This window comes from Littorina saxatilis, linkage group LG4, assembly GCF_037325665.1.
Source record: "Littorina saxatilis isolate snail1 linkage group LG4, US_GU_Lsax_2.0, whole genome shotgun sequence".
In the NCBI taxonomy this organism is placed as follows: Eukaryota; Metazoa; Mollusca; class Gastropoda; order Littorinimorpha; family Littorinidae; genus Littorina; species Littorina saxatilis.
In genome coordinates, this window is record NC_090248.1 from 61790888 (window position 1) to 61813816 (window position 22929).

The 22929-nt window shown below is 41.7% G+C and overlaps 1 protein-coding gene across 6 annotated transcripts in view; it reads left to right on the forward strand.

Moving 5' to 3' along the window:
* The first annotated feature begins 2463 nt into the window (after window positions 1-2463).
* The window catches only part of LOC138965304 (inosine-5'-monophosphate dehydrogenase 1b-like), a 49706-nt gene continuing 29240 nt past the window's right edge, over window positions 2464-22929 (forward strand). For 2 of the 6 annotated variants that reach the window (XR_011455402.1, XM_070337430.1), the window contains exons 1-5: window positions 3010-3594; window positions 8645-9841; window positions 19038-19136; window positions 21380-21428; window positions 22046-22147. Coding sequence is in view for 5 of the 6 variants with exons in the window: in XM_070337430.1 (XP_070193531.1) it covers window positions 9753-9841; window positions 19038-19136; window positions 21380-21428; window positions 22046-22147 (339 nt within the window). In the remaining variant the exon portion in view is untranslated. Of the gene's footprint in view, window positions 2575-3009; window positions 3595-8644; window positions 9842-17756; window positions 18355-19037; window positions 19137-21379; window positions 21429-22045; window positions 22148-22929 lie in introns of those variants that run through there. The other 4 variants (XM_070337431.1, XM_070337433.1, XM_070337432.1 and 1 more) reach the window with 4 other exon arrangements.

Below are 22929 nucleotides of genomic sequence, written 5' to 3' on the forward strand. Positions count from 1 at the left end.
TCCTGATTCCAAAAACATATAGATATGATATGTTTGGATTAAAAACACGCTCAGAAAGTTAAAACGAAGAGAGGTACAGAAAAGCGTGCTATCCTTCTCAGCGCAACGAATACCCCGCTCTTCTTGTCAATTCCACTGCCAATGCTGTGAGCGGTTGCGTTGCGTTCAGTTTCATTCTGTGAGTTCGACAGCTACTTGACTAAATGTTGTATTTTCGCCTTACGCGACTTGTTTACATTTAGTCAAGTTTTGACTGAATGTTTTAACATAGAGGGGGAATCGAGACGAGGGTCGTGGTGTATGTGTGTATGTGTGTATGTGTGTGTGTGTGTGTGTGTGTGTGTGTGTGTGTGTGTGTGTGTGTGTGTGTGTGTGTGTGTGTGTGAAGAGCGATTCAGAGCACGGTAAACTACTGGACCGATCCGTTCTATGAATTTTTTCATGAGAGTTCCTGGGTATGATATCCCCAGATGTTTTTTTCATTTTTTCAATAAATGTTTTTGATGACGTCATATCCGGCATTTTGCAAAAGTTGAGGCGGCACTGTCACACCCTCATTTTTCAATCAAATTGATTGAAATTTTGGCCAAGCAATCTTCGACGAAGGCCGGACTTTGGTATTGCATTTCAGCTTGGAAGCTTAAAAATTAATAAATGACTTTGGTCATTAAAAATCTGAAAATTGTAATTAAAATTATTTTTTTATAAAACGATCCAAAATTACGTTTATCTTATTCTTCATCATTTTCTGATTCCAAAAACATATAAATATGTTATATTTGGATTAAAACCAAGCTCTGAAAATTAAAAATATAAAAATTATGATTAAAATTAAATTTCCGAAATCGATTTAAAAACAATTTTATTTTATTCCTTGTCTGTTCCTGATTCCCAAACATATAGATATGATATGTTTGGATTAAAAACAAGTTCAGAAAGTTAAAAAGAATAGAGACATAGTAAAGCGTGCTATCCTCCTCAGCGCAACCACTACCGCGCTTTTCTGGATTGTTAATTTCACTGCCTTTGCCACGAGCGGTGGACAGACGATGCTACGAGTGTACGGTCTTGCGGAAAAAATGCAATGCGTTCAGTTTCATTCTGTGAGTTCGACTGAGCTTGACCAAATGTTGTTATTTCGCCTTACGCGACTTGTCTTTCATTCTCTTCTTATGTGTGTGTGTGTTTGTGTTTGTGTGTGTGTGTGTGTGTGTTTGTGTTTGTGTGTGTGTGTGTGTGTGAGAGAGAGAGAGAGAGAGAGAGAGAGAGAGAGAGAGAGAGAGAGAGAGAGAGAGAGAGAGAGAGAGAGAGAGGAGGTCGCACTACCGCCCCCCCCCCCCCCCCACAACAAACTAATTTTAAAAATAATGATAATATCGCCCAGAAGTGATAAACATTTTCGCATGACATCCGTAAGCCGTTACTGGTTTTATCAAAGTGAATTAAACAGAAGCGAAGTATTAGTGATATTCAGAGCGAAACTAAAAATCATGTATCATTCATGCGGCCAACATTCATAGCGGGACCATAATACATGTATCATGCATGCTGTCAAACTTCGTAGTTTTAGAGTCGTCATCTGCTTAGGAAAACACAAGCGTATGATAATAGGGAGATTTAATAAACGAAACGTCGGGACGTTTCGTTTTGAAGTTGTGGTAAACGTCATCATTTCGGGGGTCTCTCGCTGGAAAGGTGAAGGTCAACTGAAACGGAACGTGGAACGTCAAAACGCAGTCACGTTTTCCACCCCCAAAAAACGAACAATATTTCGTCAACTTTTGTGAGTATTTTTGCACACTAACAGTTTTATTTGTTGGCCATTTTATGCATTGCTAGATTCATCAACCCTTTCACAGTATTTCAGCGCTGAGAATGTGTTCATTGGAGGTAGACAACTGTTGTGAACTGAAATATTTTGAAGGGTGCTGATCCTGGTACATTTATCCAACTTCATGGTGAAGAAAGCAAATGGCGAAGCAGAAGTAGGTCATCGCATCGAATTTTTATTCTGGCTTCGTATGTGATTTTGTATAAACAAAGTCTGTGTGATTTATTTGGACTGAAAATAATCAAAGTATGCCCGATTCTGGACCACCTCCTAGGGTTTTTTTTTCCATTCTGATCGAGGACAGACGTGATAATTTCACTTGAAGATTTATTGCCCTTCCTTCATTCCGAAACGAAACGTGAATACATCTAAATCTTGTCTGCGGCTTATGCCGTCTCGTTTCACGTTCCGTTTCGCGGGGTGACTCATTCACCAAACGAAACGAGCTGCAAAACGAAACGTGCTGTCCTTTGAATCTCCCTACTGAGGCACGCATCTTCTTTTGTCAGATAGTGTTCACGGCTCAAGACCCACCGGCAACTAGGTGTGGCAGTGATGGTTCAAGCATAGAGGCTGGCTGCACTGATTTTACATTTCGCACTTTGGAGGATCAGCCAAGCGAATCGGACAACAACATACTTATATGTATGACTGAAAGACCTGCTGTCACAGGGGCTTCGCTTCTGTCAACAAGTGAAAGCGTAGCGTACGCGGCTGTCATCTTTTTATTACCGGTTTCTAAGGTGAAGTACATAATAACATGTTCGTTTAAAAGAAAGATTATATATTGACTGTCACATCTGAATGAAGATTGGTTCGTAATCACAGGCCACATAATTATGGAGGAAGGCCTTTCGTTCTGCACTCGTACGCAGTATGAAAGGAGAGAAGTTCGTACTTCACAAGTGAAGTCTTGAGAGACGAAGAACATCATAAACGTGAGTTTGTCAAACGATTCACTGACTGCCAGATTTTCCGGAAGATTCATAATTATAGGCCACATGATTACAGAGATTGGCCTTTCGTTAGACAGAGTCGTACGCAGTATTGAAAATGGAAAAATACTGGAGTGAGTTCAGTCTTGAGAAAGAAGTTGCTGACGGTTGTTTCGACAACAACAACAAAATCCATGGACTTTCGGATTTGAATGAAGATTCATAATTATAGGCAGATGGTTAGAGAGAGATAGGTCTTTTATTCAGGGTCCCCACTGGTTTTTAGAAACAAAATTCCATGACTTTTCCATGACTTTCCATGAGCCTCAATAACATTTTCCATGACTAGATCCACAGGTCGCCATTTCCGAACACGCAAACTTTTTACGTCTTGTCACTGCCAGTTTTGACACTGGTTTGCTTTGCACTGAATTTGAGTCAGTTTCTACGCAGTGTCTCTTCGACAAGCAAGTCAAGCATTTGCTACGCAGTCAGATTATCGGTAATGTTTGCTGGTCCTGTCATTTCACTAAACTGGACCACAGGCGGAAGGTATTGTTCACGGGACCACTGGCTGGGCGACGAAAATAGCCGCTGGCGTGCTAAAGGTTAATTTTTTTTCTTTCTTATTTTTGTTAAATTCCATGACTTTCCATGACTTGAATTGAAATTCCATGACTTTCCAGGCCTGGAAAATTAAAAATCAAATTCCATGACTTTCCAGGTTTTCCATGACCTGTACGAACCCTGTTTATTGGATGGTCATACGCAGTATTGAAATGAGAAACGCACAGGAGTGAATTCTTGAGAAAGCAGTCGCGGCGGATGGTTTGTATTGATCGCTCTTTTAATGCTTGTAATGCATATTAAATGGAGAATGCATTTCATTCTCTTGATTTCTGTCATTTATACTCCAGCTATACAAACATTTTCAAAATATCTACATTTTCTGTCTGTCCAACTTGTTTGCAAACCATGTCACACCGTCTGGTTTAGATGCTACGACCGGCAGTGACGCGAGTACTGTTTCTTAAAATGCTTGCAATGAACCAAACAAACCCAATGTCCAAACCTGTGCAAGTATTCCTACATCTTTCTCTGCAGACCAGGGAAATAGTTGGAGACGGCATTTGTACTGAAATCAACGTCTACGAATGCACATATTCAATAAATAAAAAATATTTTTAAAAAACAACCAACCTCTAAAAAACATCAAGCTATTTGTCACGTACTATGCGGGCCCCAACGGGTTTAAAATCGTGATCGTGATTGGCGTTTTTTTACCTTTCTGTGACCGTGATTGCCGAAATTTCCATTTCTGTGATCGTGATGGGACTTTGCCCGTGATCCGTGATGACAACAAAATCAAGTCTCGTGATCGTGATCGTCATTTGTTTTCGTGATCGTGATGGGCATTATTGCAAAGCATTTTATTTTCAACGTACATTTTTCACAGCTGTATCACTCTATGATCCTCTATTCGTCAAGGAGCCAATCCTGATTGAAGGGAAGCAACAACACATTCAGAAATATGATTTTGACAGCGATTGCTTCCCTTTAAGAGAACCAATCACACACACACAAAAAATCCAATCAGAAGGCGAATTGCAAAAGTCTGCCAAATTTCATCCAATGGAAAGGCTTCGTGCTAAAGCCTTTTGAGTGCATTCAGTCAAATTCGAATTCGAAGATCAAAAATGGCGTGCAGCGGTACTGTCATCGAACCTCTGTTATATTTTGTGGATTCAAACCAGACCAAAGCAGGCGGCGAGAATGCCTTCCTTGATGGAAAGGTCAGGCTACGGGTCCGTCTTTCCGAAGAAGAAATGTCAAGGTATGATGATCTATTCAGGGCCGGACTAGGTAATTACTGGGGGGGGGGGGGGGGGGGGTTACAGATGGGGGTCCAGGGGGCAAAGCCCCTTGGTGGGCCCTTGGTGGGGGTGAAGCTGAACGTTTTTTGATGTTTCTGGAGGGAAAGGAAGCCTCTCCTTGAACGAAAAAAGGTAAATTCGACAGCAATAGGCAATGAAGAAGAATTGAGATTGTAAGGACTCATACTTTTCATCACAAAAATCGTTGAAGAAAAATGTCTTTCGAAAGGAGGTGCGATTTCTCCTCGGATTTCATGATGATCCAGATGCAACCCCCCCCCCCCCACCCCCTCCCTCCCCCACACAAAAAAAAGCGTTTGGGAGGTACGTATGCTAAAGCCAGGGGGGGGGGGGGGGATTGCGCAACCCCTGGAATCCCCCCCCTAGTCCGGCCCTGTCTATGTTGCTCTATGACTGTTCTGAATGTAGGCAAAGATCTTGAAATTTGTTCAAGATCTTTGAGTTTGATTGAGATCATTGACATTGTCGACATTGCCACGTCCGGCTGTCACTCGCTCAGTGTAACCTCGACTGGCTCGAGTCTGATCGAGTCTGCGTGTAGCCAAAACCGAAACTAGAAACGTGTTTTTCATCCCAGCAACGTGGACACGCTTGGCATAGATTCTAATTGTCGCTTCTTTGCATTACGCTTGGATTTATTTTAGCGCCTGTGAACTTATCAACAATGGGTTAAATTCAGGAACTATGGCGGGGAGACGTGCCAGTTTGGGTCACTTGATCCTCATGTCAAAGTCGATCAAAGTCATGTTCGTTGGGGATTTTGTTATTATAGACTCTACCATCACACATACATGTACTTTAATTTCAATCCACCCAATAGTTTTTGAGAAAATGGGTTTAAAAGATTTAGCTCTGGAAATGTGAAATTGTGCAAGTATATATATATTCATGTGTTTGAGTGAGGGTGTGGGAGTTGAATGTGTATGAATGCAGGGGCGGATTAGGGGGGGGGGTTACAGGGGTTCCGGAACCCCCCCCCCCCCCCCCCCCGGCTGTAAAAAATAATAATACTAACTTTAAAAGAAATAATGAGTGGCTGCTGACACCAGTTAATTAATCATGTTTAAAATCAAGGATAAGCCATAAATTGTTCATAAAATAGCTAAATCTCTTCAGCTTCTAGTGGGGCTAAGCCCCCCAGACCCCCCCCCCCCCCCAACGGGGCCTTGCCCATGTACCCCACAAGGTCTACCCCTGGACCCCAGGGTGTAACCCCCCCTCTCTGGCTTAACGGCTCCGCCCCTGGAGTGTATTCCTGTGAGTGTCTGTATGAGAGAGAGAGAGAGAGAGAGAGAGAGAGAGAGAGAGAGAGAGAGAGAGAGAGAGAGAGAGAGAGAGAGAGAGACTCAGAGCGAGAGAAAAAAACAATGAAAACAACATTCTTGTTACTGATTACAAATCATGATATGTATTTCTATGTGTGAATGAAAGAGAATTCAAAAAAAATTATTAAAAAGTGCAACAGTTGTCACTTTGTGTTGAATAAACAATAGATCCAGAGGAGCGAATTACTGTGTGGTTGTGTTTACTTTGACACGTGCTTTCTGTACCTGCAACTTTTACCGTGACCGTGATTTGCCACTGGTGTTCGTGATCGTGAAAACAAAAATCAAGGTAACTGTGATCGTGAAAGCTAAAATTTCCCTTCCCGTGATCGTGATGATACCCCCCCTTTGGGGCCCTCTACTATGGTTTCCCCTAGTACACCGCAGTATAGAATGACCCAATTCTGTAATGGCGACTTAATGATACGGGTTAATAACCTGTGGGGCGGTGTGATCACTTTATGATCCAGCAATAGGAAACTCCCGTTCGCTTCTTTCTGTGTAGGTTCCGTGTCGCTGAGTCGCCAAGGACGGGTTGTAGTTTAAAAAGGTTGGTCGGCCTGCCGCTGTCACTTTGTGAATTCTGCATCGTGAAATTTCACAAGAGACCTTTTCACAAAGCGCGGTGTGTTTGACTGGATGTTGTCTTGTATCTGGCATGTTGCTGTTTCGACCCAGTGTTAGCCTGTCAAACAAACAGATCGCTGTGAAAACATCGCGTCGGCGCTACTCAGACTCCCAGCTGAATGCTTGCACTTTGGTGACACTCTAACTCGGTTCACATGCACTTGCAGCGATGGGGGATATCATGAAGGCTAAACCGTTTCAGACTTATTTGTTGTTGTTAAAATGATGCGAGGTATAACGTTTTGTTTGTGTTAAAAAGCAGTTTAGAAATATCGACAAACATGTTTTTGTTTTGAAACTGTTATAAAATCTAATCTTTTCTTTCGTGATATACTGTGGGTCTTCAAGGGCGGATCCAGGATCTTAAGGAAGGGGGGGGGGGGGGGGGGGGGCACACCCAAACTTTTCTGCACAAACTTGAAGGCGCAAAGCGCCTGAATTGAGGGCCCAAAGCGCCCTAAATGAGGGCGCGTAGCGCCCAAACATGCTAGGGGGGCCGGGGGCATGCGCCCCCGGAATTTGTTTTTCTAAGGAAGCAAACTGCTGCAATCTAGGGCCACCTGAGCCCAGCCAGAAACTGTCATTATTAATCATCTGGCCAAATTTCCATCTCTCTCTCTCTCTCTCTCTCTCTCTCTCTCTCTCTCTCTCTCTCTCTCTCTCTCTCTCTCTCTCTCTGTCTGTCTCTCTCGTTTGGTTATATTTTTCATTTGTCCAAAGCATCAGTGTTCATTATATCCACACAAAAACACTCAAAGCTTTAATAACACATTTACTCAGGCATGTGTATTCAGCATTGTTTTCACTACGTTACATATACGACGCTTTATATTTGTGTATAATATGTAATGTGTAAATATTCATATGTTGTTGTTTTTTTCTACCTTTTTTTCTACGTTAAATATTCGTGTAAATATGTGATTAGATTAGTCCCCTCTCTGGGCGAGGGCTGGTTGAAAAAAAGCTCGTTGTATTGCTTATGCCACAACCCTCGATTTGATTTGATTTGACCTCATCTCTCTCTTTCTCTCTCTCTCTCTCTCTCTTTTTTTACATTTAGTCAAGTTTTGACTAAATGTTTTAACATAAAGGGGGAATCGAGACGAGGGTCGTGGTGTATGTGTGTGTGTGTGTGTGTGTGTGTGCGTGTGTGTGTCTGTCTGTGCGTGTGTGTGTGTGTAGAGCGACTGATTCAGACCAAACTACTGGACCGATCTTTATGAAATTTGACATGAGAGTTCCTGGGAATGATATCCCCGGACGTTTTTTTCTTTTTTTCGATAAATACTTTTGATGACGTCATATTCGGCTTTTTGTAAAAGTTAAGGCGGCACTGTCACACCCTCATTTTTCAATCAGATTGATTGAAATTTTTGTAAAGCAATCTTTGACGAAGGCCGGACTTCGGTAATGCATTTCAGCTTGGTGGCTTAAAAATTAATTAATGACTTTGGTCATTAAAAATCTGAAAATTGTAGTAACTTTTTATTTTATATAAAATGATCCAAATTTACGTTCATCTTATTCTACATCATTTCCTGATTCCAAAAACATATAAATATGTTATATTTGAATTAAAAACAAGCTCTGAAAATTAAAAATATAAAAATTATGGTCAAAATTAAATTTCCAAAATCGATTTAAAAACAATTTCACCTTATTCCTTGTCAGTTTCACTCCGTTATGCACAAGCGGCGGACTACGGTCACTTGTGAAAAAATGCAGTGCGTTCAGTTTCATTCTGTGAGTTCCGGCCACAGCTTAACTAAATGTAGTAATTTCGCCTTACGCGACTTGTTTTAAATTATTTTTTTTACCTGAAGAGGGGCCCCGGGCCCCCTTCGCCCCCCCCCCCTAAATCCGCCACTGGTCTTAGTCAAAATCTTGTCTTTCAGCATGAGCAGAGCTCACCAACTAACACTACGGATACATGTTTGTCCTGTGTAAAACTGTCCTGAAATCCATATTGACAAGGCGCCCAACTAAAATAATGCTGACATACTAAAAAAAACCACTCCTTTCTTCTTTCAGAACTCTGGTAGGCATGGTAACGATTTCAACACTGCGGACCAGTCGACTATGTGGTCAGTGACCGCAGTACCAGACCGACTAAAGGGAGCTCTCGGTATGTCACTTCTTCATAATTAAGAGACCAGTCAATCACTCAGTCATCCTAAGTGGGGTTCCAGGCGACATAATCAGCTTTCCGGTCAATCAGCGGAATGAAAGAAGCCTCACCAAGCTTTTCTGGCATCCTGATTTACTGCTGATGGCAGAAACCTGCAATCCGCCACCGTCGTAACGAGTTGCCATGGAAACTAAAGCCGCGATGGCGGCAGAAGCAGCAAAAAGCGGTGGCGTGTTGTACTTGACGTACAGAGCGTGAGAGACAGCTACCAGTGGTAGTGGCGTATGCTCCAACATCATATTTTCACTGGCTTTCCGTGTGTCGGTCTGGGTGTCTGTGACAATATGACTCTCTTGGTGTGACTGCCGTCAATGCCGAGTGCGACTGATGTAGCAGAGAAGTTTGACAACAATGATGATCCGTGCTTGAGGCCACAGACAATATTCTTCGCAGCCAGTCGATCTCTGTCGACCAGCTCGCGTAAGCTGACATAATGACAGCAAACCCTTGAAGCGCAAGTAATGCAAAGATCTGGTTTGATCGAACCTGAGAGTATGAAGCCCATTTACGTTAACGAGAGCATAACGAAATGACAAGGGTATGGTTTCACGGACTTCTCCGTTGCCGCTTGTGAATGATCGATAAGTGAGACGCCGGGATGACAAAGCTGTAAACATTGGCTCGTGAATTTCTTTTGGCTGCTTCGGTGAGTACGGTGAATAGAATGAAACGAAGCCCGCGAGAGACATAAACCAGTGTTAAGGAGCGCCGCTGTCTTCCTTGACGACAATCACTGTGACATGATCGTCTGCTGAGATTCATACCAGTCAGTAGTTGACTCTCGCTCCTGGGTTTGTTGAAACATCTACTGCCTGCAGAACCATCATTATTCAGGGCTGTCATATCCCCCCTCGGGTGGCTCTACCCGTCAAAATAAGTAAACGCAGGAAAGTCGAGAAGCGCAGACGACGAAAGGAAGAGGTGCCGTCTGCTCAGCCACAAGACGTGTTGATGTCGTCAACGGTGATGACGTCACATTCCGCTCACGGCCACGCGTCAGTGGGACAGCGATGCACGGACAGCCTACGTCACGGGGACAGGTAAGAGATCTGAATGGAACATCGTCACAATTAATGACGACATACTAGCACCAAGAAATAATTCCAAAGACAAATGTTTTATTACTGAGTAATGTGTCGCGATTGGTAAGACCCCCCCCCCCCCCCCAGATTTGCCATAGCCTGAGATGGCAAGTCTGTTGCCAAATGTCGGGCTAATCGGCCGACAAACGCCAGAGCTATAAAAGATAGTGTGCATAACTGTTTTCAGTGAGGGGCTGTCATTTTAAAAGATAGTGTGCATAACTGTTTTCACGTGAGGGGCTGTCATTTTAAAAGATAGTGTACTGTGCATAACTGTTTTCACGTGAGGGGCTGTCATTTTAAAAGATAGTGTACTGTGCATAACTGTTTTCACGTGAGGGGCTGTCATTTTAAAAGATAGTGTGCATAACTGTTTTCACGGGAGGGGCTGTCATTTTAAAAGATAGTGTACTGTGCATAACTGTTTTCACGTGAGGGGCTGTCATTTTAAAAGATAGTGTGCATAACTGTTTTCACGTGAGGGGCTGTCATTTTAAAAGATAGTGTACTGTGCATAACTGTTTTCACGCGAGGGGCTGTCATTTTAAAAGATAGTGTGCATAACTGTTTTCACGCGAGGGGCTGTCATTTTAAAAGATAGTGTGCATAACTGTTTTCACGTGAAGGGCTGTCATTTTAAAAGATAGTGTGCATAATTGTTTTCACGTGAAGGGCTGTCATTTTAAAAGATAGTGTGCATAATTGTTTTCACGTGAAGGGCTGTCATTTTAAAAGATAGTGTACTGTGCATAACTGTTTTCACGTGAGGGGCTGTCATTTTAAAAGATAGTGTACTGTGCATAACTGTTTTCACGTGAGGGGCTGTCATTTTAAAAGATAGTGTACTGTGCATAACTGTTTTCACGTGAGGGGCTGTCATTTTAAAAGATAGTGTGCATAACTGTTTTCACGGGAGGGGCTGTCATTTTAAAAGATAGTGTACTGTGCATAACTGTTTTCACGTGAGGGGCTGTCATTTTAAAAGATAGTGTGCATAACTGTTTTCACGTGAGGGGCTGTCATTTTAAAAGATAGTGTACTGTGCATAACTGTTTTCACGTGAGGGGCTGTCATTTTAAAAGATAGTGTGCATAACTGTTTTCACGGGAGGGGCTGTCATTTTAAAAGATACGTGTACTGTGCACAACTGTTTTCACGTGAAGGGCTGTCATTTTAAAAGATAGTGTGCATAATTGTTTTCACGTGAAGGGCTGTCATTTTAAAAGATAGTGTGCATAATTGTTTTCACGTGAAGGGCTGTCATTTTAAAAGATAGTGTGCATAATTGTTTTCACGTGAAGGGCTGTCATTTTAAAAGATAGTGTGCATAACTGTTTTCACGTGAAGGGCTGTCATTTTAAAAGATAGTGTGCATAACTGTTTTCACGCGAGGGGCTGTCATTTTAAAAGATAGTGTGCATAACTGTTTTCACGTGAGGGGCTGTCATTTTAAAAGATAGTGTGCATAACTGTTTTCACGTGAGGGGCTGTCATTTTAAAAGATAGTGTGCATAACTGTTTTCACGTAAGGGGCTGTCATTTTAAAAGATAGTGTGCATAACTGTTTTCACGTAAGGGGCTGTCATTTTAAAAGATAGTATGCATAACTGTTTTCACGTGAGGGGCTGTCATTTTAAAAGATAGTGTGCATAACTGTTTTCACGTGAGCGGCTGTCATTTTAAAAGATAGTGTGCATAACTGTTTTCACGTAAGGGGCTGTCATTTTAAAAGATAGTGTGCATAACTGTTTTCACGTGAGGGGCTGTCATTTTAAAAGATAGTGTGCATAACTGTTTTCACGTAAGGGGCTGTCATTTTAAAAAATAGTGTGCATAACTGTTTTCACGTGAGGGGCTGTCATTTTAAAAGATGGTGTGCATAACTGTTTTCACGTGAGGGGCTGTCATTTTAAAAGATAGTGTGCATAACTGTTTTCACGTAAGGGGCTGTCAGTTTAAAAGATAGTGTGCATAACTGTTTTCACGTAAGGGGCTGTCATTTTAAAAGATAGTGTGCATAACTGTTTTCACGTAAGGGGCTGTCATTTTAAAAGATAGTGTGCATAACTGTTTTCACGTAAGGGGCTGTCATTTTAAAAGATAGTGTGCATAACTGTTTTCACGTGAGGGGCTGTCATTTTAAAAGATAGTGTGCATAACTGTTTTCACGCGAGGGGCTGTCATTTTAAAAGATAGTGTGCATAACTGTTTTCACGTGAGGGGCTGTCATTTTAAAAGATAGTGTGCATAACTGTTTTCACGTGAGAGACTGTCATTTTAAAAGATAGTGTGCATAACTGTTTTCACGTGAGGGGCTGTCATTTTAAAAGATAGTGTGCATAACTGTTTTCACGGGAGGGGCTGTCATTTTAAAAGATAGTGTGCATAACTGTTTTCGCGTAAGGGGCTGTCATTTTAAAAGATAGTGTGCATAACTGTTTTCACGTGAGGGGCTGTCATTTTAAAAGATAGTGTGCATAACTGTTTTCACGTAAGGGGCTGTCATTTTAAAAGATAGTGTGCATAACTGTTTTCACGTAAGGGGCTGTCATTTTAAAAGATAGAGTGCATAACTGTTTTCACGTGAGGGGCTGTCATTTTAAAAGATAGTGTGCATAACTGTTTTCACGTGAGGGGCTGTCATTTTAAAAGATAGTGTGCATAACTAGTTTTCACGTGAGGGACTGTCATTTTAAAAGATAGTGTGCATAACTGTTTTCACGTGAGGGGCTGTCATTTTAAAAGATAGTGTGCATAACTGTTTTCACGGGAGGGGCTGTCATTTTAAAAGATAGTGTGCATAACTGTTTTCACGTAAGGGGCTGTCATTTTAAAAGATAGTGTGCATAACTGTTTTCACGTAAGGGGCTGTCATTTTAAAAGATAGTGTGCATAACTGTTTTCACGTGAGGGGCTGTCATTTTAAAAGATAGTGTGCATAACTGTTTTCACGTGAGGGGCTGTCATTTTAAAAGATAGTGTGCATAACTGTTTTCACGCGAGGGGCTGTCATTTTAAAAGATAGTGTGCATAACTGTTTTCACTGGAAAGACTTACCTTTAAAAGATAGTGTGCATAACTGTTTTCACGTGAGGGGCTGTCATTTTAAAAGATAGTGTGCATAACTGTTTTCACTGGAAAGACTTACCTTTAAAAGATAGTGTGCATAACTGTTTTCACTGGAAAGACTTACCTTTAAAAGATAGTGTGCATAACTGTTTTCACTGGAAAGACTTACCTTTAAAAGATAGTGTGCATAACTGTTTTCACGTGAGGGGCTGTCATTTTAAAAGATAGTGTGCATAACTGTTTTCACGTGAAGGGCTGTCATTTTAAAAGATAGTGTGCATAACTGTTTTCACGTGAAGGGCTGTCATTTTAAAAGATAGTGTGCATAACTGTTTTCACGTGAAGGGCTGTCATTTTAGAAGATAGTGTGCATAATTGTTTTCACGTGAAGGGCTGTCATTTTAGAAGATAGTGTGCATAATTGTTTTCACTGGAAAGACGTACCTTTAAAAGAAAGTGTGCATAACTGTTTTCACTGGAAAGACGTACCTTTGAAAGATAGTGTGCATAACCGTTTTCACTGGAAAGACTTACCTTTAAAAGATAGTGTGCATAACTGTTTTCACTGGAAAGACTTACCTTTAAAAGATAGTGTGCATAACTGTTTTCACTGGAAAGACGTACCTTTAAAAGATAGTGTGCATAACTGTTTTCACTGGAAAGACGTACCTTTGAAAGATAGTGTGCATAACCGTTTTCACTGGAAAGACTTACCTTTAAAAGATAGTGTGCATAACTGTTTTCACTGGAAAGACGTACCTTTGAAAGATAGTGTGCATAACCGTTTTCACTGGAAAGACATACCTTTAAAAGATAGTGTGCATAACTGTTTTCACGCGAGGGGCTGTCATTTTAAAAGATAGTGTGCATAATTGTTTTCACGTGAAGGGCTGTCATTTTAAAAGATAGTGTGCATAACTGTTTTCACGTGAAGGGCTGTCATTTTAAAAGATAGTGTGCATAACTGTTTTCACGTGAGGGGCTGTCATTTTAAAAGATAGTGTGCATAACTAATTTTCACGGGAAGAAATGTGCCTTTACACTATAGCCTGTGTGCGCATCGGTCTCGAATAAAACGGACTGCCGACGAGACAATAAACAATAATAACCAACCAACCAAACTATATGTGCACAACTGTTTTCACAGCAAGAACTATACCTTTAAAATACAATATATACATGTATGTAACTGTTTTCAGTGGAATAACTATACCTTTAATATACAGTATACACAAGTGCTTTCACTGGAATAACTGTACCTTTAAAATACAGTATACACAAGTGTTTTCACTGGAATAACTGTACCTTTAAAATACAGTATACACAAGTGTTTTCACTGGAAGAATTATACCTTTAAAATACAGTATACACAAGTGTTTCACGGGAAGGACCGTACGTTTAAAAGCACCTTCCTTTCCATTCAGACCTAGTTGTCCATTACCATGCATAGATCTCCCAGGTGTTTACGTGAGATAACTTCTAAGAGCACCCGTCCCATTGGACACATACACACTATATCAGTCTCCAGCCTGCTTTCTGCGCAGAGCGAGAATAGTGTTGCTCAATAAAGTTTATAACTGACACCTATAGCCTATATCGATATGCACTCCCCTTGTCTCTATTTGAGTGCAACCAAAAGCCTAAAATGTTGAGAACACTTGAACCGTAGTTGTAACAGTTCAAATAATTGCCGCGTATATTGATATGCCGATTTGCGCGCGCGCGCGCGCGCGCGAGGGAGAGAGACAGAGAGAAAGAGAGAGAGAGAGACAAGACAAGACAAGACAAAATCTTTATTATCGAGGGTAATAGATAAGCAAGAATATTGCTTTTTTACATCCAGCCCTCGCCCTAATATAGGGTCAACAAGAACAGAAAACAATATAATCAAAGAATTATCACATCAAACTTAATACATTATAACTGTATATACAGATAAAAATTTAAAAAATAAATTGTCATGCTGCATTTTAAGTACAATTTCCAAGTGTCAATTTTTAACATAACTTAAAGGTACTGAACTTGTCAAATCCAGGTGCACGGAGCCCCTGGGGCTTTTAGTCATACATCAGGCAGCTATCCGCTAGAAGAACTACCAAGTTTCATTGACTTGCACCCAAAGAGTCAAGAAGTGCGATTTTTTTACGAATTAATTTCGTACTCGGACCCGGCTGGTCTTGACCTATTTTTGGATCTAAATTTAGATCAGGTGGATCACCACATCATGCACAAAAAGACACGTCACTGGCAAACTATGTCAGACATCGTCATGAGTTTGTGTAAAACAAAATGGAGGCCGGAATCACTCAGTTGAATCGAACTCCGACCAAACACCACGTAATAACTAGGTTAATTTATGCACTCGCGTCAACAAGAAACTGTCGAGCTTCACAGATGTCGTCGTTGGGTAGTTTTGGGTTTGTTTTACTACCATATGAGGATTTTTGAACTGTAAATGCACTCAGCTGCAACAAAAACGCAAAACGAAGGCTGTGAGCTGCACTGTGCCTTTAATTTAGATCTGCATATTATTATAATTTTGTTTAACATGCACATACATTTTAAATGAATTGATGAACCATTCAGCACATGTTTAGTTGCATTATGTGCGACATATAATTTTTTTTGAAGCTGTCTGTGTTTATTTTATGCTTAAGAAAAATAGGCAGTGAGTTCCATAGGACCGCACCTGAATAAAGAAGGCTTGATTTGAAAAGGTCAATACGTGGAGTCGGTGTTATGATTTTTAGTCTGTTATAGTTCAAAATAAAATTATCACGTAATGTCTCCGGTGCATATCCTGACATCACTTTATGCATCATAACACCTTTATTATACATTAATCTTTTTTGAAATGGTAATACTTGCAAATTTTTATAATCAGATTCTGAAGGAGTGTGATTTTTTAGCATTATAAGCTTAACTGCTCTTCTGTGAAGACTGGCTAAAGGTTTCAAAACATTAGCACTTGCACAATCCCATAGAGTGGATGCATAATCAATATTTGACAAGATGTGATTGTAAAAAAAAATCTTTCGCGAGTGGAAATTCAAGAAATGTTTTATTTTTGATAACTGATATATTTTTTGGGAAGCAATCTTACAGATGTAATCAATGTGATCATGCCATGATAAATTATTATCAATCTTTACACCAAGGACTTTATGGTGAGACACTTCTTCCAATACTTGATTTTTAATATAAAGAGGTGGAATGTTCGATAATAGATTTTGTCGTTTCTGTCTTGTGGTTATTAGCATAAATTTTGTTTTTGTATGGTTAAGAGACATATGGTTTAACTCTGACCAATTCAGGAGTGCATCAATGCTTTCTTGGAGAGTTTTTGACAAATAATTTATGGAATGGTGACTAGAATGAATAGTAGTGTCATCTGCAAACAATTCACAGTTATTACGTATGCAAAGTGGTAAATCATTGACATAAATGGAGAACAATAATGGGCCTAAAACAGATCCCTGTGGGACCCCATATTTCAAAGTACTTTCATTTGAATTGAAGAGAGAGAGAGAGAGAGAGAGAGAGAGAGAGAGAGAGAGAGAGAGAGAGAGAGAGAGACAGAGAGAGACACACACACACACACACACACAGAGAGACACAGAGATGACAGACAGACAGACTGCAGTACGACAGAGTTGCCGACAATGTGCGATATTTGACAGGCTTGCAAATGCGTAAGAGAAGACCTCTACGGCATACACGTGTTATACTGACGTGTATTTTCATGGGTTGTTTGCTCTGTATGTGCCGGTGTGTGTGTCAGTATGCAGTATGCGGTGTGTGTGTTTGTGGCACGGTGTGTGTATGTGTGTGTGTGTGTGTGTGTGTGAATACCGGTGTGTCAGCCAGTGTGTGTGTGTGTGTCAGTGTGAATGCCGGTGTGTGTGTCAGTGTGTGGGTGCACTGTATCAGGGCTGGACCAAATGAGTTGTCGGTCAGGGGGGGGGGGGGGTTCCTCCTTTTTTGGGGGGCAAATCAGCGAAGTGGCGAAGCCACAAGCGCGCGCCCGCGAACTAGGGGGGTCCGGGGGCATGCTCCCCCGGAAAATGTTTTGAAAAACGGTTAAAATCTGTGCAATCTGGTGCATTCTGGGCCTTGTTTTGAGGGTTAAGAGCAGCATTGTTTTGGTGCTAAAACTAGTAAAAAAAAAATAACACTCAAAGCAAGGTACATGCTTTTTCCAGGGGTGGGGTTCCGGAACCCCTGGAACCCCCCCCTGGGTCCGGCCCTGCTGTATGGGGTGTGTGTGTGTGTTATGTGTGTGTGTGCAGTATGCCGCCGGTGTGTGCAGTATCGGTGTGTGCAGTATGCGGTGTGTGCAGTATGTGTGTGTGCAGTATGCGGTGTGTGTGTCAGTGTGTGTGTGTGTGCAGTATGCGGTGTGTGTGCAGTACGGTGTGTGCAGTATGCGGTGTGTGTGCAGTACGGTGTGTGCAGTATGCAGTGTGTGTGTTTGCAGTGTGTGTGTGCAGTATGCAGTGTGTGTGTGTCAGTGTGTGTGTGTGTGTGTGCAGTATGCGGTGTGTGTGCAGTACGGTGTGTGCAGTATGCAGTGTGTGTGTTTGCAGTGTGTGTGTGCAGTATGCAGTGTGTGTGCAGTACGGTGTGTGCAGTATGCAGTGTGTGCAGCCGTATGCAGTGTGTGTGTGCAGCACTGATGCGATGTGTCAGTGTGTGCAGTATGCGGTGTGTGTGTGGGTGTGCAGTAAGTGGTGTAGTGTGTGTGTGCAGTATGCAGTATGTATTGTGTGCAGTATGCGGTGTGTGTGCAGTATGCAGTGTGTGCCGTGTGTGTGACTCGGAGTTAACACCCGTGCTGCAATCGTGCGCAAACAGACTTTAAAACATCCGGTTTCTTTGTGCAAAGCACTGCTGATAGCCTCTGCTTGCTTAAGTTCAGTATTTTGTAGCTCCAACTTGTACTTGTTTTCGCCCCGGATTGAAACTGGGTGTATGCGTAGCGCATTACTGCGCCGCTAACGTGTTGCTTCTGTTGTCTTTGTCGATCCTCAGAGTGCTGGCAGTAGGAGTGATGATCCATCCAGTTGGAGGCTTAGCTTATAACCTGCACCCGTACTGGTACTAATTTACCATCCGTACTGTGTAACATCAGAGTCTCTGGTTACACCAGTGTCAGTAGGCTACTACAAGCTTCAAGCGGCCGAACTTGTTGACTTCTGTGTCCGATTAATCCGGGCTCAGTTTTACGGGCTGTTTCTGAGTGACAAGCACTGCCACTGATAGTATACACTACTTCCTGAGTGACAAGCACTGCCACTGATAGTATACACTACTTCCTGAATGACCATGGGAGGTGCCAGAGTCAGTGTGGAGGTCGTACCATGATGTGTACGCTGACTGCATGAGCAATATGACGGTTCCAGGTAAACAAGTTTTGCTGAAGTGCCTTGTGTGTTTATTCAGTAGTTGCCCTAAATGCCGCACAAAATAAAAAATAAACATCTGCACCGATTGCGTCCAATTTCAGTTGTCGTTTCAGTTGTGTATATATTGTTGCACGGTCAGTGCGACACACAGCAGCCTGTACATGTATTTCTTTTAAGTGAATCCATACGCCTCATCACATAAGCTGTGTAATTTTGTAAAGAATACAACTTTGCCAGCTGGTCTGCTGCACAAATTGACAATTGACATACATGTAGTCGTAGTGCGACGAGCCGCACCCGAGGGCGCAATGGGGAGTTTGCCGGCTGGGCAGTGACACGTACCGTACTTAGCATGTGATCATTTTGCTACATCGTATAGCATCGCTATGCGCGAACAGCTGAAGTAAACAGAATTATAGAATTAATGTTTTCTGTCTTGTGACCCAGAGCAACACGGGTCTCATTTGTTTTCCCCCAGGGTAGGCTAGTTGCTGCGGACTCGTCAGCTCTTGCAGACGACAAAAAAAGGCCAATGACCCGGAAGTGTACCCTGTAAGAGTAGCGAAAACGAGGCTGGCCCCGCGTGGTGAAAACACAATAAAAGCACCAGTGCGTGCCAAGAAGTGGCACGCCAGGCAGCAGATTGCAACGCTCATTACTAATTGCCGGCCTTGTTTTAGTATGGCAGATTATCTGATTACTGGAGGAGCAGGATACGTACCCGAGGACGGCATGACGGGGTCTCAGCTGTTTGCAACTGGCGGTGGAATGACATACAAGTAAGTTCTGCCTTGAGTTTGAACCGATCACTCTCTCTAGTCTTTGTACAATGTTATTTGCGTACCATTCGCTTAATGCAGTTACTTAACTCAGGAGTTACAGACGATGGTATCTTCTCTAGTAGATGCTATCCTCCAAGTTGTCTGTACTTTGATTTTGTGAACCGATGCCTCCCTTGTCTTCATCAGTTTACTCAATGAGGTGAGGTGAGTAAATATATGACTCAAAGAAAACCCAGTGTAACGGCCACGTGGTGTTCACTGAATGTCTGCCAAACCCAGTGTCAGTGTTGTGCGAGGTTTTTATGTTTGAGGAAGAGTGATTATATCCTTTAACTCGAAGCAGCCCCCCCCCCCCCCCCAGCACCTTTTAATTAAAGGGTTAGAGGTACCCACGTGTCGATCACTCCTGGCGCACACATCCCCTCAGTTGACCCAGATTTGGCCGTGACCTCACACCTGCACCTGCCCTTTACACGTGCTTGTTAGACAAGAGAAAGGGTGACTGGGAAGAGTTGTTTTTTCACGTGCATGTGTGCTATCGCTACATCAGTACATGTCATTTGCGTTATATATATATATGTCGAATGTCGCCCTTTTTCACCATAGTTATGATAATTTGTTGTCATGGTTTGCACAGGTTTTTTTAAGTTGTGGAGTGCATCTCATAGTTATAGGATTAAGCCTCAAATTAACTGGGCGAAGTCAACAATGAGAAGTTTACTTCGCGAAGCTGGCTGCACGGAGCTTTAGCAAATGGGTCCCATGGTTGATTGGATACAAGACGGTTGATTGGATACAGGACGGTTGATTGGATACAAGATGGTTGATTGGATAAAAGACGGTTGATTAGATGCAAGACGGTTGATTGGATGCAAGATGGTTGATTGGATAAAAGACGGTTGATTAGATACAAGATGGTTGATTGGATACAAGACGGTTGATTGGATAAAAGACGGTTGATTGGATACAGGACGGTTGATTAGATACAAGATGGTTGATTGGATACAAGACGGTTGATTAGATACAAGATGGTTGATTGGATACAGGACGGTTGATTGGATACAAGACGTGCGAACTACAAACTACATGTGGTATTACTTGGCTAAGAATTGAGTTTTGTCATTTTTAATTTGTTGGATTGTTTTTAAATTGTAAAAAATCAGGGAACTTTAAACATGATTTTTGTTAGGCCTTATTAACAGGAAAGACTCATTTTTATTTACGATATGAATCTGAATCATAATCCTATAGCATCAAGTTTTCCTTGTTTCTTATTGCGTGTTTTGCTACCAGTGCAACAACCAATACACGCACACACGGTCAACAAATCGTCTGGCTGAGAATAGAGTTCAGATACAGATCAAGATTGATATGATGACGTTGAGCTTTGAAAGCGTTGATACTTCTGAATATGCTGAGAAACAAACTATCAGTATCAGTCTTAAGACTTTGTCTTTTACCTCTTTCTCATTGTTTTCTCAGGCTTTCTTTTCGTAGCTTTTGTAAATTTACCCCCATTCTGTCCTTTTTAAGACCTGATTTTCTCAGATGTGTGGAGGTGCAAACAACAGGGGGTTGCTACTGTATTAGATGTGTGGAGGTGCAAAAGGGGGTTGCTACTGTATTAGATGTTTGGAGGTGCAAAAGGGGGTTGCTACTGTATTAGATGTGTGGAGGTGCAAACAACAGGGGGTTGCTACTGTATTAGATGTGTGGAGGTGCAAAAGGGGGTTGCTACTGTATTAGATGTTTGGAGGTGCAAAAGGGGGTTGCTACTGTATCAGATGTGTGGAGGTGCAAAAGGGGGTTGCTACTGTATTAGATGTTTGGAGGTGCAAAAGGGGGTTGCTACTGTATCAGATGTGTGGAGGTGCAAACAACAGGGGGTTGCTACTGTATTAGATGTGTGGAGGTGCAAAAGGGGGTTGCTACTGTATTAGATGTTTGGAGGTGCAAAAGGGGGTTGCTACTGTATTAGATGTTTGGAGGTGCAAAAGGGGGTTGCTACTGTATCAGATGTGTGGAGGTGCAAAAGGGGGTTGCTACTGTATCAGATGTGTGGAGGTGCAAAAGGGGGTTGCTACTGTTTTAGATGTTTGGAGGTGCAAAAGGGGGTTGCTACTGTATTAGATGTTTGGAGGTGCAAAAGGGGGTTGCTACTGTATTAGATGTTTGGAGGTGCAAAAGGGGGTTGCTACTGTATTAGATGTTAAAGACCTGTGTGTGTTTTCTGTTTTCAGTGATTTTCTCATCCTGCCAGGCTTCATCGACTTTGGGGCAGAAGAAGTGGTAAGTCTTCCAACAAAGTTGACATGTTTATTCTGTAGTTTGTTTTTGTTTTTTGTCACTTGGTAGCAAACGTTATACGCATGTTGTCTTTGAACTAGAATTGTATTGATTTGGCTAATATTTTAGTGAAAGCTTAATTTGGCAAATTGTTAATATCATACTCATAGAGAGGACAGCTACATTGGAACTTCCATTTAAGACCCACGATTTCAGACTTTATTTTTCAGATTTTCTGTTCATGAACTTTGTAAATTTATCTCCACACGCACTTCTACATGCCCACATCCAAATCCACGAACATACATTACTGCCCTCATACGCGTATGTGTCCCGTGTCAATTAAAGATCTACATGTACAATATAAACTAAACATGGGGAATCAAAAATCTAAAGTTACATATAAAATGCGTACAATTTCCCAGCTAAAAGTTTTTTGTGGTTTTGTAAGTCAAAATCAGCTCTAAAAAGTAGATACGTGTACAGACCATAGCTTTGCTAACTCTTGTAAGTTAATTAAAGAAAATGTAGATTTGATAATCCCATGTCTGAATTTGACTGAAATGTTATAAAGCGTGTAGTGGGATTGTTAAGAGATGACATTGTGATTGTGTGTGCAGGATCTGGCGTCCGCATTGACCAAACGCATCACGCTCAAGGCACCGCTGGTGTCGTCTCCCATGGACACCGTCACAGAGTCACAGATGGCTATTGGAATGGCGGTATGCATTGACAATGACTTGCAATTGTTGTCAGGTTTACCTGTTTTATTGTCACAATATCACAGTCACAGATGGCTATTGGAATGGCCGTATGCATTGACAATGACTTGCAATTGTTGTCAGGTTTACCTGTTTTATTGTCACAATATCACAGTCACAGATGGCTATTGGGATGGTGTTATAAATTGACAATGACTTGCAATTGTTCTTTGGTTTAGCTGTTCTATTGTCACAGTTACAAATGGCCAAATGGCATTGCGATGGCGGTATGCATTGACAATGACTTGCAATTGTTGCTGCGTTTAGCTGTTCTATTGTCACAATATCACAGTCACAAATGGCCATTGGAAGGGCGGTATGAATTGACAATGACTTGCAATTGTTGTCACGACTCACAATATCGATCGTCCTGCAGATATAAGTAATTCTGCTACTGCTAGTTAAGTTCTTTTACCAGTCGTACTCTCCCACTGTATGCATCCATCTCAAGTCCAAAGTGTAAATAAGCTATGATTTTGTTAGAGTTTGAAGTTTATGCTAAGTACTTAACATGATTAAGAAGACATTGAATTGCGGGAACTGTGCGACTTAGCTCCCATGAATACCTTCATGACATTTTCAACTCGTACAACTTTGTCTTTTACCTCTTTTTCATTTTTTCCTTCTATTTGCTGTCAAACAGTCAGAAACATTTTATAAGTCTTTTCTTATTTTGTTAGTTGATAAGGAACGTTTTGTGTATACAGTTGAAACCGCCTTTGCAACCACCTCTTGAAAGCAAC